At 37.9% G+C, this 18,017-nt stretch overlaps 1 protein-coding gene across 2 annotated transcripts in view; it reads left to right on the top strand.

Annotated features, from left to right (window-relative positions):
• LOC136856948 (uncharacterized) overlaps positions 1-18,017 on the top strand; it is a 674,709-nt gene that overhangs the window by 638,456 nt on the left and 18,236 nt on the right. For both annotated transcript variants that reach the window (XM_067135239.2, XM_067135238.2), the window contains exons 10-11: positions 7,820-7,924; positions 12,012-12,164. In XM_067135239.2, the coding sequence (XP_066991340.2) occupies positions 7,820-7,924; positions 12,012-12,164 (258 nt within the window). The remainder of the gene's footprint in view (positions 1-7,819; positions 7,925-12,011; positions 12,165-18,017) is intronic.

Below are 18,017 nucleotides of genomic sequence, written 5' to 3'. Positions count from 1 at the left end.
CACTGTTACTTTTCTAATTACTTCTCTCTCCCTGCTGTAAATCACCTTGACTTCCTAATCGCACAGCAACCAAAGCACATGATATTGAGGCAATGTGCTGATGTTTTTGTAACACAGTTATTTGAGTGATTTGTGCATACATCATGGTTCTCCTTACTCTTCACACACACCTGCACACCCAAACACACAGTTCCTGAGTTACAATCTCGTTAGATAAATGGTCCCACCAGTATCCTCAGCTACTTGTAAATAAAACTGCCTTTCATTGCACTCAAAGTCAGGCTTGTACACGATGCTGTCGTGGAAATCCAGCCGTTTATTTTCATCCGTGGAATACTAGTAAATAATCAATACCTGTGTACTGGATGTTTAATTCTAATTTCATAAGCAGCAAGTGATTATAAGCTTTATTTCTTTTTCTTATCCAATTTAGCCATCTATGGAAGGCATAAAGTAACCCTATGAATTTGCCTTCATGCTTCTTTTCTTCTTTTACAGTAGTTCTTTTCTTTCACTGTACTGCTGTCCACTATGGTAGCATAATGGTTAGCATTACTAGCTGCCGTCCTCGGAGGCCTGGGTTCGATTCCTGGTACTGTCAGTGATTTAAGAATGGCAAGAGGGCTAGTATGTGGTACAAATGGTATATGCAATTCACCCCCATTGGGGGTTGTGCCTGGAAAGAACTGCACCCTCTCGGGATGAGGACACAAATTCACTTACTGTACTGTTTCCTCCTCTCTCCTTTCCCCTTCTCCTTCTCCTTCTCCTGGAAACCCTTGAAGTTTTGTATTAATCTTCTGAAAGGTGTTCTGTCTTGTTTTATATCTTATCCATAGCCTTCTTCATTCCCTGGATCCACTGGTCACTGCTGTTGCTCTTGTAAATGTGGTTGAAAATTCTTTTGGTAATTCTGCTGTTATCCATCTCATTATGTTACCAAAAAATATTATTCTGTTCTTTGTGATTGTGTCTGACACTCTTTTGTTTTCTTAGATCTTCATTTCTTTTATGCCTAAATTCTTCTAACTGTAAAAAAGGATTTATCATTATCAAAACATTATTTTCGTGAATAATTTTAGAATGTAAGGAAAACGCCAAGATAAGGTACAGAGAAGAGTAGATGACTAGAACTCTAAATCTAAAGCACACCGGCTGACAATAAGTACAAACAAGACCATAGCAATGAGTATGAGAGGACACTTACCCAGAGCAACCTTATGCCAGAGGGAGAGAAAATTGAATGTGAATTGAATTCACTTACCTGGGAAGTACAATATCAAGTGATGGAAGTGCCAAACTAGGAGTGTAGAATAAAGAAAGGGATCTAAGTTCTTCCACGAAATGCAGGACCTAGTTTGGAACAAGAGAGTTCCTGTGAGAGCCAAATTAACCATATTTAATTGAAACATATCTCCTGCCTATCATGACATACAGCCTGGAGTGCTGCATAATTAATCAAGGAGAACTGAGCAAATTACAAGCATGTGAAATGAAGTTTCTGTGGTCAGTCATGCAGAAAACTAAGAGAGATAAAATTATGAATGAGGATATCAGAGAAGAGATGCAGGTGGGCCTATCAGTGGCAGAGAGACTGACTGTTGCATGACACAGATGGTTTGGGCATGTGAAGAGGATGAGGGAGAGCCAAACACCAAGACAATACTTGGACAGGAAAGTACTGGAGAAAAGACCAATTGGATGATTTCATATTAAAGAAGAAATAGAAACTAGGAAAGAAAATGGGGAAACTATAAAACAAAGAAGTAAATCAATATGGAGCAGAATGGAGGCAAATCATTCAGGAACATCCTACCCAGCTTGCTGGAAGGATACAATGGTAAAGATAAAGATGATGATGATGAAGGAAAAAAGGCACAGAATTATATGAAACATGTTAAAAGCTATGGTTCTTAAAGAAAGGAATTCCAGAAACTTAGGCACAGACAACTTACTTGAAGTTGAGTATAATATACAAGATGAACATAAGTATAAATCATCTTCCAAGTGACACAGGCTAATTTTACATCTTGTGGTTGTTATTTTAAAGGAAAAAAATAATAGTATTATCTGCCCTTCTCAATAATATTCATGTAAGATAGAGGAAGAGGCTTGATGCTTTGAAGAAAAATGACCAGCTATAGCCTTGATAGGCAGGAAAATGGAAGGCTCCTAAGAAAACCATACAAAACTTGATATCATTGGAGTCTGGAAAGAAATTAATTGGTAAGGTCAGATAAGTAGAACCAATACTGACAACTAGGGTCCTTGTGCTTTTGTGAGGGCCTTGGAGGCTTTTTTAACACAACATAATAGTTGATAGAGTACTTCATTTTCTTGAAAGTAACTACAGGACGTTGTTGTTTGGGTCATGTTCATAGACAGGTTTGATGCAGGTCTCCATACCACCCAATTTTGTGCTATCATAACTACTACGCTCTACATCTACTCTAATCTGTTTGGCTAAATACAGTATATATTATAAGAAAGCTAAAGAAATAAGCCAGATTTAGCTAACTTTGTACAAATTCTGAAATAATACTTTGAATATGTATTAAAATCATTAATCTATATAACTTATATATATATAAAAGTGGATGTTGGTATATTTGAGATTAATTGACTCAAAAATACTGGACCAATTTTGCTGACATTTTCAGAGTTTGTTCTTATGACTTCTGAGAGGGTTTATGAAGTGATTTGGACAAAATCCGATGGGTAGTTTTTTTATGATGGGGAATTTTACATAATTTTATGTAATTGCAAAGCCACACCAAGACTGGATCAATTTGATGGACAGATTGTCACTAGGCAACAGTAGCTTACGCTATATCATGATAGTCCGGTAATAAATGCTGTATATAGTAAGATGCAAAGACACCGCCATGTTTCATGAGCCAAACTTGGTACAAATATGACTTTCTACATAGAATAAGTAGTGTGGGGGCAGAACACCTCTACCATTCCTAGGGGAAGGGATGAAATGTAAAAGTAATTGAAAACGACCGATATTAGTGTCGTATCCATAGTTTCTGGGGTCACTGAGATGAACTATGACACTCAAAATGCTGTTTAAGTCGAAGTTCATCCCGAATAGTACCCCTAGGGGTGGGGGTTAAAAGGGGTTGAAATATAAAAACAATATAAAATGACCAATATTAATGTAGAATCCATAGTTTTTGGGGTCGCTGAGATGAATAAATGAACTCAAGATGCAGTTTTAAGTTTTTAAGTCCAAGTTCAGCCCAGCGGTATGGGGGTGGGAGATGATGATGGTGGTAGTGATGGTGGTGATTATTGTTTTAAGAGGAAGTACAACCAAGCAATCATCCTCTATTAACTAATCAGAGGGAAAGTTGAAGAGATCCAACACTTCAAAGAATGAAGGTAATGGCCAAAGAAAGAAAAGAACAAGAACAAGAGATGACCAAGTGAGGTCAGATAGGATAGATGAAAGTGATGAGCCTTACATAAGTAGGTTGAAGCAATGTCAGGACTCAGCTAAGGGCCTCGTGTTCACCAACCTACACTACAAATTTAAGAGCCTTGGGACCCTTTTAATTGCCTCTTATGACAAGCAAGCCTGGGTGTTATTCTAGTAGACTATATTTATTGTTATTGGTTATTTCATAATGTAATAACTTCCATGATGCATTACATTACCCTATGTAATTAATATCTGTGTAGACCTATATGTAGTAGTAGTGTATTGAACATGAAATAAAAACACAATACAAATATTTCACTTTTATACAATGCCATACTCCGCACAAACATCTTCAAAATTTTTTTTTATTGAGATAATGCTCTCAACTTATGTGTACCATAACCATGTACTAAGTAATAATAACACATTATGATGAAAAGCTCATGAATTATTCACATATTGAGTGAATTGGGAGTTTAAAACTTTATTCTTTTCCTTGTCTTCAGTATTAATTACCAAACTTATCAAGCATCTTCTTCTGGAAGTGCCGTATCCTCAATCGACATTGGCAGTCAAACTGGTCCAGGCCTTCCTACTAACAGCTCTTCTAAATAAGGCAGCTGATGATGAATTGGACCACTGGTGGAGGTTTTCCAACTAGGAATTGGGTCATTGCCCAGGGCCTCTTCTTCCATTTACTTTTCCTTGAAGTATGAGTTGTTGGAGGTTACTCATTATGTGGCCAAAGTACGCTGTCTTCCTTTCTTTTATGGTCTTTGTTACTTCTAATTGTTTTTTCACGTGCTGCAAAAACAACATCATTCATTATGTGATACAACTAAGATATTCTGAGCATACGATGAAAACACCAGAGCTCAAGGGCATTGCACATTGCACGACTCATAAGGTCCGCTGTTGTACCCGTGCCCAATTTAACAAGAGGCAAAAGGAGAGCTCTGAAGGAACTTAGAGATGATTCTGAACTGACTGTTCTCTCAGCTGATAAGGGTAATGCGACAGTGGTTATGGACACTGACGAGTATAAGAATAAGATCTCGGCTATATTGTTAGAGCCTGTTTACAGACTGAGCTCACATGACCCCACCACTTGTGTGTCCAATGCCATCGTGAAGCTCTTAAGGCAATCTTCAGTTCCAAAACAGGAGGCTAAACATCTGTCCCTGGGGGATGCAGTGCCACCTAGATTATATGGACTGCCTAAGATCCATAAAAAAGTTGTTCCCCTCAGATCTATTGTTAGTGCGATAGGTGCTCCTATGTATGCTCTGGCTAAATATCTAAGCAAATTGCTTCAGCCACACATAGTACATACTTAATCATACATCAGGGACTCTTGGTATTTTTTCAACAAGCTGTCAACCATAACCCTTCAACCTAATGCACTTTTGGTGAAGTTTCGATGTGGAGTCCTTGTTCACTAAAGTGCCGATTGACTCGGTCATGTCTCTCATTGAACACCTGTTCCTTGAGGACATTACCAAGCTATTTTACCACTGCATGACGTCCAGCTATTTCTTGTGGGGTGGGAATTTTTATGAACAGATGGACGGAGCAGCTATGGGAAGTCCACTTTCGCCCGTAGTAGCTAATTTCTTTATGGAGCATTTTGAGGAGGAGGCTATTGTTCAGCACCCGTCAAGCCTATGATACGGTGGAGGTATGTTGATGATGCATTTCTGGTCTGGACAGAAGGACCTGAGAAACTTCATCTATTCCTAAACCACCTAAATCAGCAACATCTGTCAATAAAATTCACTATAGAGATGGAGTCGGACGGATGCCTTCCTTTCTTGGATGTTCTAGTAAGAAAGAAACCGGACGGCTCTTTGGGACATACCGACCATTGTAAGCCTACCCACACAAACCGCTATCTTCATGCAGATTCTCACCACCATCCAGCATAAAACAAGGCATTCTCATGACACTCGCCAAGAGGGCGAGACGAATTTGTGAGCCATCACATATCCAGGTGGAGATGGACACACTCAAAGTTGCGTTCAAGGGTAATGGTTACAGCGATTTGCAGATTCATAGAGCCCTACATCCCAGAGAAACAACCAAGCAAAGCTCACAAAAGGAAGAAGTGAAGGGAACTGCCTACTTGCCTTACATTCACAACACCACAGATCGAATTGTCAAGATTTTCCGCAAACACAATATAAAAATCGTGTTTGGCACCACCACTAAAATTGCTCACAGTTCGAGTAAAACCAAAGACAAATTGTCCCCGCTTTTACCTCCTGGGGTATACGAAATTCCCTGTACTTGCGGTAAGGTATACGTCAGCCAAACATGCCGGTCCATTGGTACCCGTATTAAAGAACATGAACATAATATTTGTCTCAACCAACTAGATAAATCAGCAATAGCTGAGCACGCTTTATCATCGGGTCATGATGTCATGTTCGAAGATGCTTGAGCTCTTACTCACACTAGACACTACAGGTCCAAGATTATACGGGAAACTGTGGAAATACATAAAAATCCTAACAGTTTCAACAGGGACACTGGCTATCAATTAAGTAATACCTGGTTGCCAGCCATTAAGAATTTACGTAGGTAGTTCCCTTCGCAGTCCCTTTACTATTGTTATTTCGTCTCGGTGTTTTCCAAATTCGTACGTTCCTCATTGCCACGTTTCATCCCAGGCTTGTGTCTGTGGCATTCACCTGCCAATGTCATGTGTTACGCAAACACGTTATGTGAACCGCTTAGACTGATTGTGATGGTCCAGTCAGCTTCCGCTTCGAACGCTAGTGTTGCCACGTCCTGGGGGCCATCTGGTAGCGAATGAATGTACCACTTTCCACTTCTATTATAACATTCCAAATTTAAAGTGTCATTGTTTAAGAAACCTTTCTTGCAGACAGTCGAGATTTCTTCTGAGGACGCAGAGCACAGTTCCTTCTGAAATGTTAAGAATTTCAGCTTATTCTCTTGACATGGCATAAGCCCAAAAGCCTATACAGTATCATGTCTTTAATAATTACCTATTTATAAAAATGCCATCCTCTACACCTTCCAGAGCCTCTCTGAACAACTCCTCGGAGTAGATATTAAACAATAATGGAGGCAATACACATCCTTGTCAAACTCCTTTACAAATGTGAAATTTTTTTGTTCTCTATTTGTATTTTAGCTCTTTGATACCAGTAAAGATTGGCAATAATTTTTAAGTTTTTGTTATCTATGCCAGGAACTATAGAATTTCCAGAAGCTTCCCATGTTGGACCTTGTCAAAAGCTTTTTCAAAGTCTACAAAACAAGCAAATACATTCTGGTTTATGTCTTAGCATCTTTCTACCAATACTGTACATGACGATTAAATAAATCATGCAGAACAGTTTTACATTTATTTTCCAAATTGCAGTAAATCTTCTGGAAATCTTTATTGAGACCTTCCATCACATTTCCCAGTGCCTGCTGGTTGTGGGCAAGAGGAATAATTTCAGAAATTTAGACTGTCTCTCTGTTAAGTCTTCAGCACAATGGCTGGTTAGATCCCCAAACAGCACCAACAAAGGTTATGCAGTTATAGGGAAACCATAAAAACCAATGGCAGTGCTGTAATGAGGCATACTAGTCATGATGAGAAGTGAGGGAGTTTATCATTGCTTTCCTCACTGGGCCATAAAGTACTCTTTTGCAATACAGCTGGCCCTATGAGCAGTATGTTTCATAGCATCCAGACATACTAGACGTGCTTTGAACGTCATTACTCAGCCCCACCCATACCTCAGCAGCTTCCACACTGACATAAATGGGACTGAGACTTCATTGAAAGCTACATTTTACTCTGACCTGTATCAAAAGAGAAATGCAAAGATGCTACATTGATCAAGATAAAGCAACAGGCAGAAATGTAGATTAATGAACCAATAACAGTTGCAACAGGTGTATTCTTCAAAGAGCAAGATTTGATGTACCATACAATACAATCTCTTTGTGCTTTGAACAAAGTATGAAAATGATTTAATAACAGTATCAAGCTTTCAAGTAATTTTTATGATAATTACACAAAATAAAATAATATAAAATTCTATTATTTAACAATATCTAAATAGTATTCATATGGCCATGATCTTGTTACTATGGCAGCAAATTAATATCCTAAAATAAACAATGAAAATAACCTTAAGTCATCTTCCATCTGTTTGGGTAAAGGCTGACTGTCATTTCTTATCCCCTTAAAAGAACAGTCTGTAAGCATCTTCTGATACAATTTCCAGCTGAAGGTTTTTAATCTGCAAGAATAAAGAAGAAAGTAAATATATAAATTTGAAGATCTTTACCTAAGATGATAGTTTCCATTGAATGTCTTTACAGGCACCAATCATTTGACAGTTTTCTCATTGTGTTTCTGGATTTCAGGAAGCAAAAGACGTCACGACAACAAAGTTGTGGAGGCGAATATCAATTATTAACCTCAGAAGACCCAGCAGTGAGACTGATATGATCATCATTAAATTAAGAAAGGTGAGGATAAAAATTTTTTTTTTTCTTGGTCTATAGTAAATAACAAATGAAATGCATCAGTTGTCTTTTACTGTAACTTGGCAGACCACATTTACACTACTGTGCCTAGACTTGACAAGAGACTATATAATAATTACCATCCTTATTTCAATTTTGTTCACTACTGATCTGCATTTAGGGTTGTCGCCCAGGTGGCATATTCCCTAACAATTGTTTCCTTATCTTGTTTTCATTGATTTCAAATAAGTTAGAAATGTATCTAATATTTTCCATGGTAAATTATTCCAATCCCTAATTCTTCTTCCTATAAACAAATATTTGTCCCAATTTCTTGAGTACCAACTTTATCTTCAAATAATGATCATTCCTACTTTGTTTGTCATCTGGTCAATTTTTATAAAAACAGTATATTATTAATACAGAAATTAGGATTCATACTAATGTGTAGGATATTCTATCAGAAAGGAAGAAAAGACCACAGAGTTAATGCATTAATAACTTCTGAGAAGAGAGTCACTTGTAGACTTATACAAACTATTTTCAGCTTGAGCTTCAACTTTAATCATCTGCTCTTCACACAATCAAAGATCTTCTTCCCCTCTACAGCTTTACAGCTTGCCGTGTAAATTATACAAATTTTATGGCTTACAGAAGAAACATACATTAACAATTACGTATTCCATTTTATGAACATTTATAACAAATTACTTTGATTATAGCTTCTTGCATTCCACATTTTCTATATAATTTGTACCTCTATTAGATAAACTACAAAATGAATAATATTTAAAGTTTCTTCAGCTTCTTAAAATAACTACGAATAGTGACTGTTCCAAAATTATCATAGGAAATTGTTTGCAATCTGTTAAAGATCCTGTTGATCTAATCTGTGCTGGAATATATATGATACCTTGTTCCTCCTGATCTATTCATGTCGGCTAAACGTGTAGGAGGTAACAAGAAGGGTTAAGGAACACCACAGTAATTTATGTTGTTGCCAGCCATAGAAGTCTGCTGTGGCAAAGCATGCCATTCATAAAGACCATCAAATCCATTTTGATGAAACATCCGTCATTTGTAAGAGGAAATATTTTACGCCTACTGTAGAATCAATGTGGAGGCAACAGAAATTGTTATAAACACCCAATAATTTGAACAAAGTGGACAGCTATGTACTGAGTGGATCACGGCTGCCTTTTAAGTATACTCCATCCATGCCACCGTACATGATAAGTAGCTGCTTCTCTCTTGCTAGATTTCTTACATGAACATTTTAAATTCTGGTACAGTGAACTTACAAGAGATGCTAATGAAAGCTGTGCTCAGTTTAAAGTTGAAGCTGCACAAGCCTCAGAGATATAAAGACTTAAATTTGGCTATTGTAACACTGGTAATATCGGACATTAATTCTGATGTGAACACGGGAACAACAGAGAACTAACATTCAGGGGTTCCGATATCCAGCTCTGTGACTGTCCAAATGATTCTGGTTCAATTTTTGGCAGGGTTGGTGATTTTGTGCCATCTTCAACATCAGATTTCATCCAAGGTAGAGTCCCATCCTCACAAATGTGAAGGTCACCTATGGGTGTCAATAGGAAAAACTGCACCAGGCCTCCTTGGAGGCCACACGCCAAAATAGTGATGCCAATGGAAGGGTTTGAACCCACCAACTATCAAATGCAAGATCACAGTTCCATCACCCATGACAAGCAGCCAACTCGCTTGGTAGAGTATTTTATACCTTATACATTAAATATGATCATTATTAGAATTACTGTACTTCATACAAACACTACTCACCATGAACATGGCCACTCTGATGGTTATTATTGGAACAGGTTGGGAAAGCCACATTCTTTCAGAAATGACTACCGTACTCCTATTGACGACAGCAGTCAGAGAAGATGCGATAACAAAGACATCCTCCTTATGTAAACTCTAAATACTGAAGTTTCGAGCCTATTTATAACTCTCAGCAGTCAGTGTAGCTAAGTAGGCCTACGATGAATGGTTGAGTTGTAAATCATTTGGTCCTAGGAATGAGATTATTTCTTAACATTGTGACGGTCAGCGTGTTTTGGTTACTATAATTGTAATACACATGTTTTGTGTGTGTGTGTGTGTGTGTGTGTGTGTGTGTGTGTGTGTGTGTGCGCGTGTGCGTGTGTGTTTTTTACTCCTTTTGGATTTGAAAACTAAATTTTGTAAATTCTTTTTCTTGGTCTTCTTCTTCTCTTATTATTATTATTATTATTATTATTATTATTATTATTATTATTGGGGGGTCCATTTTAAATTATTGCGCGGGGGGGGGGGGGGGGCGAGCTTCTGAATGCCACTACTGGAGAGGGTAAAACCCGATGCTGGCACATAGCCTATTCCTGTCATAGCACCAAGGTGTCTGCTCAAGGCTTGACGTTTTCATCCGATGGATGAATCACCATCAACAGCGTCAAATGCCCTCACTCCATATGAGTACTATGGAGAGGTTCAGAATTTAATCCAGGCTTTTGGCTTGCAATCTAGTGATTAGAAATTGTATACCATCACCTCTCTTCTCCTGTTGGCCAACATTCTGATGGTGAAAATCTTTTCAGTCAATGGAACTTGAACTGGCTAACCATGTTGTGGGATGATATAGACTTGATGCCTTAATGATCATGGCCACCAGGTGGCCATTTTTTTTTTCTTGCATCCTAGTCTTTTCTTAAATGATTTCAAAGAAGTTGGAAATTTATGAAACATTTCCCTTGGTAAATTATTCCAATCCAGAATTCCTGTTCCTATAAATGAAGATATGCCCCAATTTGTCTTCTTGAATTCCAACCCAACTTAATCTTCTTATTTTGATCTCTTGCATTTAAAAATGCCATTTGAGTTTCTACTGATATCATTCCATGAAAAAATTTATTCTCCACAAGCGTTACTAATCTATGTAATAGTGTTAGCAAGATTTGTTTTCTCAAAGCAAATGAAATATGAAGATAACACGCAAGAGACACATCTCACTTGTAGATGTAATTTGTCATGGACCTAACATCACTTTCTTAAAGTGTTTCTATCCAATTTTTTATCAATGTTGAACTTTTTTAAGCTATGTTTTTATCATCTAATGTTTTATCTGTTTGTGTCAATTTTTGTACTGTACACTTTTTGTCTTAGTTGAAGATGTTCTGGAAAAGGACCAATCATGCACTAATATAGATGACAAGATATTAAGCTAAACATATGTAGCCTATGTTAATTGCATAGGTTAGCCAATAAGTTTTAAGTCTTGGAAGCTGGAATCTTCTATTCAAACCTAAGTTGTTTTCATGACTGTATATACAACCACCAGTTAGTAGGCCTGCATAAAACAATATTAGTAGGCACAAGAGAATCACCCGGCATATAGGAAAATATAAATGTCCAATAATACTACCCTGAGGAACTCTCCTCTTAATGATTACAGGGTCAGATAATTTCTTATCTCCATCAATTGATTGAATTCTGTTTTCTAGAAATGTAGTCACCCGTTTGTTCACTCTTTTGTCTTGTCTAGTCTGGTAAATATATACTGTATGTATTAATTTAATTCATTCTATTCCTTTCCTTGTTGTACTTATGCAGTTAACACCAACAACTTTATGACATCCTTATTTGACTTCAGCTCCCTGTACTCACGTCCCCCCCCCCCCCCCTTTCTAGTTCACCAAATTTTCCTGAATGTACCTCCCTGAAACCCTCCTAAACAAACCTTGTAACTTATATGTAGCACTATGGTTCAAGTGAAAGCTATCTGAGCATAGATCCCTAGCTTATACTTAACCATTAGGATCTACGAATCTCATACCCAGTTTCCCACACACCCATTCCATAGTCTCAATTAAATCCTCGATCACCCTCTAGTCAGTATCCCACTGATTGCAACTGATGTTCCCTTAAACTTTTCCTGCACTGTCATATCAGATCCCACGCATCCCCAACACTGGTGATACCTTTCCCTATGAAATAAGTTTCAAAGGTGAATAATTTATATTTGATTTAATACCAGTTTTCAGGATTAAAATGCACATTGAATCTTCACTTCTTGTATAATTTCCAGATGGCTCTAGATATTCTGGAGTGGAACCCTGATGAGATACGCTTTGCAATGGAAGGCAAGCTTTTCTTCACAAATCCAACAGATAACAATTGGAGAAGGGGCAGAACTGTTAAACTTAATCCTATTAATGCTGTTCTTGTCACCAAAGGAAAGGTAATATATCATCATATTGTAAGTTCCCAAAGTATGACTGAACTTATGGTCTTAAATTACATTTTAAGGTACTGTACATAACACATAGGTCACCTATCCCAATACCATAATATCTTTGTATAGATGATGATAGAAAATGACAAAACAGGTATGGAAGTAATGCTAGTATTACAGAAGTCAAGTATACCTTAGAAATCTTCTTCTTCAGTTCCAATTTCCAGTTCTCTCTTGGGCTGAGTTGTGAATCAAGGACCTGCAGCATTCCCTGTTTCTCCAACACTCTTTTCCTTCTCTCTTTTCTGTGCTCTCTTCCACTGTACCCATCCATTTTTGAGGCCTTCCTTGTGGTCTCTTTCCTGTTGTATTCCCTGTAAATACTTTCTTTGGAGCTTGATCTTATCCTATTTGAATCTTCTGTCCATACCATTTCAGTTTGTTTCTTTCTATCCTGTCCTGTAGTTTTGAAACTCTGATCTTCTTCCTCAATATACCTTAGAAATACACAACAAAAGCAGAAAAGAAGTATGAGCTTAAACAAGTGCTTTTTTGGATATATTATATGGGCAACAGCTGTAGTAAACATCTCTTTCTCTGATCTAATGTAAGGTCCAGGGTGCACAATTTTTTGAAGTACCCATATCCATGATCATACAGGGTGAGAAACATAAAGCAGAACCAGTCCCGCAGCCTGGCAGTGCAGCCTGCATGGGAGGTGCGTGCGTGACAGGAAGTCCGCTGTAAATACATTGTTGTGTAAGCTATTTCTAACAAACAAACAAACAAACAAACAAGAATAAAAGTACTCACATATATCATGCCAGGAGATGTTAAAACTGCCTCCCTTTGTTGTTCAGACATTTCTGGCACCTGCTTAGGAAATTGTTCATTACCAGTAATTTTGAAGCTGTTCGAACAGAACCATAGGAAATTTCCATTTCCTGATCAAGTCGTTGAAGTGATTTTGTAGGAGACCTTTCCAGAGCATTACCAATATTACCTACAGTTTCTTGTGTGAGTACTGTATGTGGTTTATTATGTTTCTTATCAAGAAGATTTCCCATCTCATGTAATTTATTTACTAATCTATGAATTGAAGTCCGACCTGGAACTTGAACATCATGAAACTTCTCTTGAAATAATCTCCTTATGGCCCTCGCACTTTCTGTATGGATGTATGAGTCGTAAGTGAATACTCTTTGGGAAACAGAATACCGATACCCGACTTGAGCCACCTGAGCCATTTCACTGAATTCACACACTATACTAATGTCACCAACGAAACACGTGCCTCGTTTGCAAACATTCAACAAAGACTGAAACCTGGCATGGTAGCGCGGCCTTCAGTACATCGGGCACTGTATTTTGTAACCGGCCGACGCACTCACTCAGGAATTCCCGTGCACAGGATGGAGCGGTTCCACTTTATTCTGCTCACCCAGTATTACATCTATAACACTCATCAATAAACCTTTTTCCTCCCTCTTCTTAAGTATGGTAGCCTGTGCAAACTTGTGAATTCATTTATTTTGGGACTACCTCCTTGCTCTATACACTACAATAGCCAACAGCGGTTTTGAGGTTCCAGTTTTTCATAGAGACATCATTGTTAGATTGGATCAGCATATCCAGATTGACATGGTTTGGGTATGTAATGAGGATGGAGCCATCAAGGACAGCTTAAGTTAACTTGGACAGACATGTGGCAGGAAAACTGATAGTGGGAAGACCAAGAACTCACTGGATGGAACATCATAAAGATGGACATTGCAAATTGGGAAAAGGCCCTGGAGGGCATCATTAACAACAGAATGTACTTCAGTAAGACAGAATGGGAGAGGTTCACCAACAGAACCCAGGAAACTGGAGTAGAAAATTATGATGATGATTCTTAATAGATCAAACAAACTGTTGAAAATGATATATACAAAATCGTTTCAGCCTTTCAAAAACAACTGAGGATCACTGCAGGATAATTGAGGCACTATCTGGTATTAAGTGTAATGTCTGTGATCACAAAAATTATTAAGGGTGAAAGGTATCACTTTGTTTGATTTCTGTTGATATACAAGTACTGGTATTTACATTGCATAATGCCTTCTGGTAAGGGCTAGAACAAATGAGTTATTTTCATCGGCTTTGTCTCAGTCTCATCTTTTGACTATGACAATGTGAAAGTGATGCTATTAACATCATTCTGTATGCAGCCAGTCCCTGTGATGGATGTTGTAAAATGTTGTTCCTTATGGCAAATTGCATTTATACATTTATCAATTGGCTTAGCAAACACATAGCTCCTTTGGCTCAGTAAAGACAGCAACAGAAAGCTACCTACTTCACTTCTCCTTAGTGACTCCTGATAGCAGAACTGTTAGGGATCCAATCAGACCTTGAACTAAGGATTCAACATAAATACATTACTGTAATGGAAAGGACAATCATTGATGCATGAACAAATGGCCTTGTAATTAGGGTGTCCTTAGGAGATATTTAGGCTTCTCTCTTGCTGGGATGAGTGGCTCAGATGATTGAGGCGCTGGTCTTCTGACCCCAACTTAGCAGGTTCAACCCAAGCTCAGTCTGGTGGTTTCTGAAGGTGCTCAAATATGTTGGCTTTGTGTCAATGGATTTACTGGCACTTAAAAGAACCCTTGCGGAAATAAATTCCAGCATATCAGTGTCTCTGAAAACCATCAAAATAGTATTTAGTGGGACATCAAGCCAATAACATTATTAGGTTTCTCTCGAAAGTTGTATAGAATGTTCTCATCTCAGTTGTACCATTATTTTCTCATCTACAGTAAAATGCATTATCTAAAGAATATTACTTTTCTTCACTTCTCTCTTCCACCATTTTATCACTAATTTATTACAATATTTATGACAAATAATGGTAACACTAGAGCATCCGTGGTTCAGACGGCAGCGCGTCGGCCTCTCACCGCTGGATACCGTGGTTCAAATACCGGTCAATCCATGTGAGATTTGTGCTGGACAAAGCAGAGTCGGGACAGGTTTTTCACCGGGTACTCTGGTTTTCCCTGTCATCTTTCATTCCAACAACACACTCCATTACCATTTCATAGCATTTATCAATGCCTTTGCTGGCGGGACCTAGTGTTTACAGTGCACTATGTCTTCTGGTATGGGCTAGAGCAATCTTGTTACTTTCATTGATCTGTCTCAGCTTTAACCTTGGCTTTGACAAAATGAAAGTGACTGAGGTATGAGTGATGCTAGTAATGCCATTCCTTCTGCAGCCAGTCCCTGCTATGAATGGTGTGAAAATATTGCTCATAGGGTCGGTTGGTGCATGCATTTCAGTGGGCTTGGCAGACTGATATGTAATAGCAACTTCTGGCTCAGTGAGGAAAGCAACGGGAAACTACCTCGCTCCTCATTTCCGTAGTACGCCTCTTCAGTGATGCCTAGGCCATCTATGACAGCTAATGGCAGAGCTGTTGAGGATCCAACCAGCCTTCGGGCTGAGGACTAAACATACATACAGCATTTATCACTCATTAATAAATCACCTTGGGAGTGGCGACCCCATTGTAATAACAGCCTATATATGTTTCATTCGTTACAACCCTGACCCAGTCAATGGCTGGAAAACAGGTTGTAGGTTTTCATTTTCATTTTCAGTGGTAACACTATTTACAGAATTCATAAGCATGTTTGTGAAACCAGTAGTAGAAAACGTTTTTCCCTCATTCTTTAAAACCATTTAGAGCCTTCATTACTCCCATTATATTCTCATTTGATCATCAGAAAACTGTTCGAAATCTCAACTGAATTTTGTGTAAGTTTTCTGCTGTTTTATATCATACTACAAAAATTTACAGAGAAAGAATGTGAATTCAGAATAAGGCATTGTTTGACATGGTTAAAGAGAGAACCTAGGTTCATCAGCTTTTACCCTTTTAATGGCATTTAATCATTTGGAAAAAATTATCAGGCTCCATAGCTAAATGGTTAGCATGCTGGCCTTTGATCCAAGGGGCTCAGGGTTCAGTTCCCAGCTGGGTTGGGGATTTTAACCTTCAACATTCAATTCTGATGGCTTGGGGGTTTGGGTGTGTGTGCCATCTTAAGCATTAGAATTCATCATAGATAGGGTCCCATCCTCACAAATGCACAAGTCGCCTATAGGTGTCAACATGAAAGACCTCCACTGGGCCTTTCCAGAGGCCACATGTTTTGTGTATGTGTGTGTAGAATGCAGATAACAACTGAAATTGATAATATATATGACAAAAACACGAAATTATTAAAGAGAATGGAAGATAAACAAAGGACGAATGTCATCATAAGTTCATATGGGTAGAAAGAGAGTAATAGAAAGGAGACACAAGAACAAAATATGTAAAATTACAAACTGGATGAGCCCCTCTATCAACTTCAACTTGTCCAGATCAATTTCTTTTTGGTAATTGATAAGTTGATTTCTACTTTCTAAATTCATCAGCAAGGTGAGCATCCACTTTTGACCATTCTTGAGGGATCCTCTGTGTTGATATGGAAAGTAGGGGTGAGTTCCACAGTACCAGCCACCTTAACTTGTTCCCTTATAAAAAATAAAATGATGTATGGTATGAGATTTTAATACACTAATCTTGTTAAATGCTTTTGCAATGGCAGGGTATGAGTTTCATAAAATCTTGTCAAAAGTTTCTAATATTTAAAAATACAGCAAAGCTTAATTTCCAATTTCTACAAAAATCTTTTTCCAGTACCGGCCAATGACTATTTTCTAAGATATATATGTCTTACAAATTACTAACGACAAACAACTACACAGTGAACATGAAAATACAGAATTACTGGAATTGACATCCATTATCTTCAAGTTTAGTTTACTTTTTGCAATAAACACACACAAAATACTAAATATTTTCTAGGTCTACACATCCAACATGCAGCCAGTCTTTGCATTTCATACAATGCACCACCCATTCTTCATCAAATGACTCACAACAAATAATGCATACTGTGTTTCCTTCAATTTCCTTAATATTTACATAATAATCATAATAAAACTGCTTTCCGGTAGTTTTGTTTTCCTTGCTGAACTGGTGAGGCACTTTTAAATGCTCAGCCAAAGCGAATGCTAATTGTATAAATTAATCCCTGCTCAGGGGCATGAATTTACTATCTAGATCCTTCATATAAGTAACCAACTGATTTTCAATGTCATCATCAAAGGTGTTTTTAAATCTTCTCAGACAATCTCCTAGCATACTTCTTGGCACACAAAAAGCTTCAGCAGCCTGCCTTGCTGTCATTTTGTTAGAAATAATTTCGTTTAGTGCCATCTTCATTCCGTCCTCGGTCCAATTTCCTTTTAATTTACACCTTTTCTCGATCTTTTCACCCTGGAAAGTGTAAAGAAGTAGATAGAATTTGATTTCTTTAAAAGTCCTAATGGCCGGTACAGGAAGACATATGGGTGGTTTGCACTGTACGAAACTCATGTCAGGAACTTCCCCAACTGAATATTGTTTAATAGGCGATGTCATGAAACTTTCACCAGCTATAGCATCCTTAAAAAATATATATAATATAAATGTTGAAACAAAACCAACAGCTTTCCTGGAAATGGAGTACCTGGGGCTTGAAAATAACTTTTCACATGCAATCATAAGCCAACCAATGTACAACACTCATATCTCACACAAGACTGAACGCTAAACAAAACACCCAAAGTATGACATGTGGGGTAGCATCCTTCATATGCCACTTGTAAGCTACTGCCATTTAGCACCAAAAACCGAAAACCAGCAATGGCCGGTACTGCAAGCTGGCCCATACTGTACGACTCTCCTCTACATGATGAGAAAGTTTGGTAAATGCTGG

This window comes from Anabrus simplex, chromosome 1 (assembly GCF_040414725.1).
Source record: "Anabrus simplex isolate iqAnaSimp1 chromosome 1, ASM4041472v1, whole genome shotgun sequence".
NCBI classification, from domain to species: Eukaryota; Metazoa; Arthropoda; class Insecta; order Orthoptera; family Tettigoniidae; genus Anabrus; species Anabrus simplex.
This window is presented reverse-complemented; position numbering and strand designations above follow the sequence as displayed.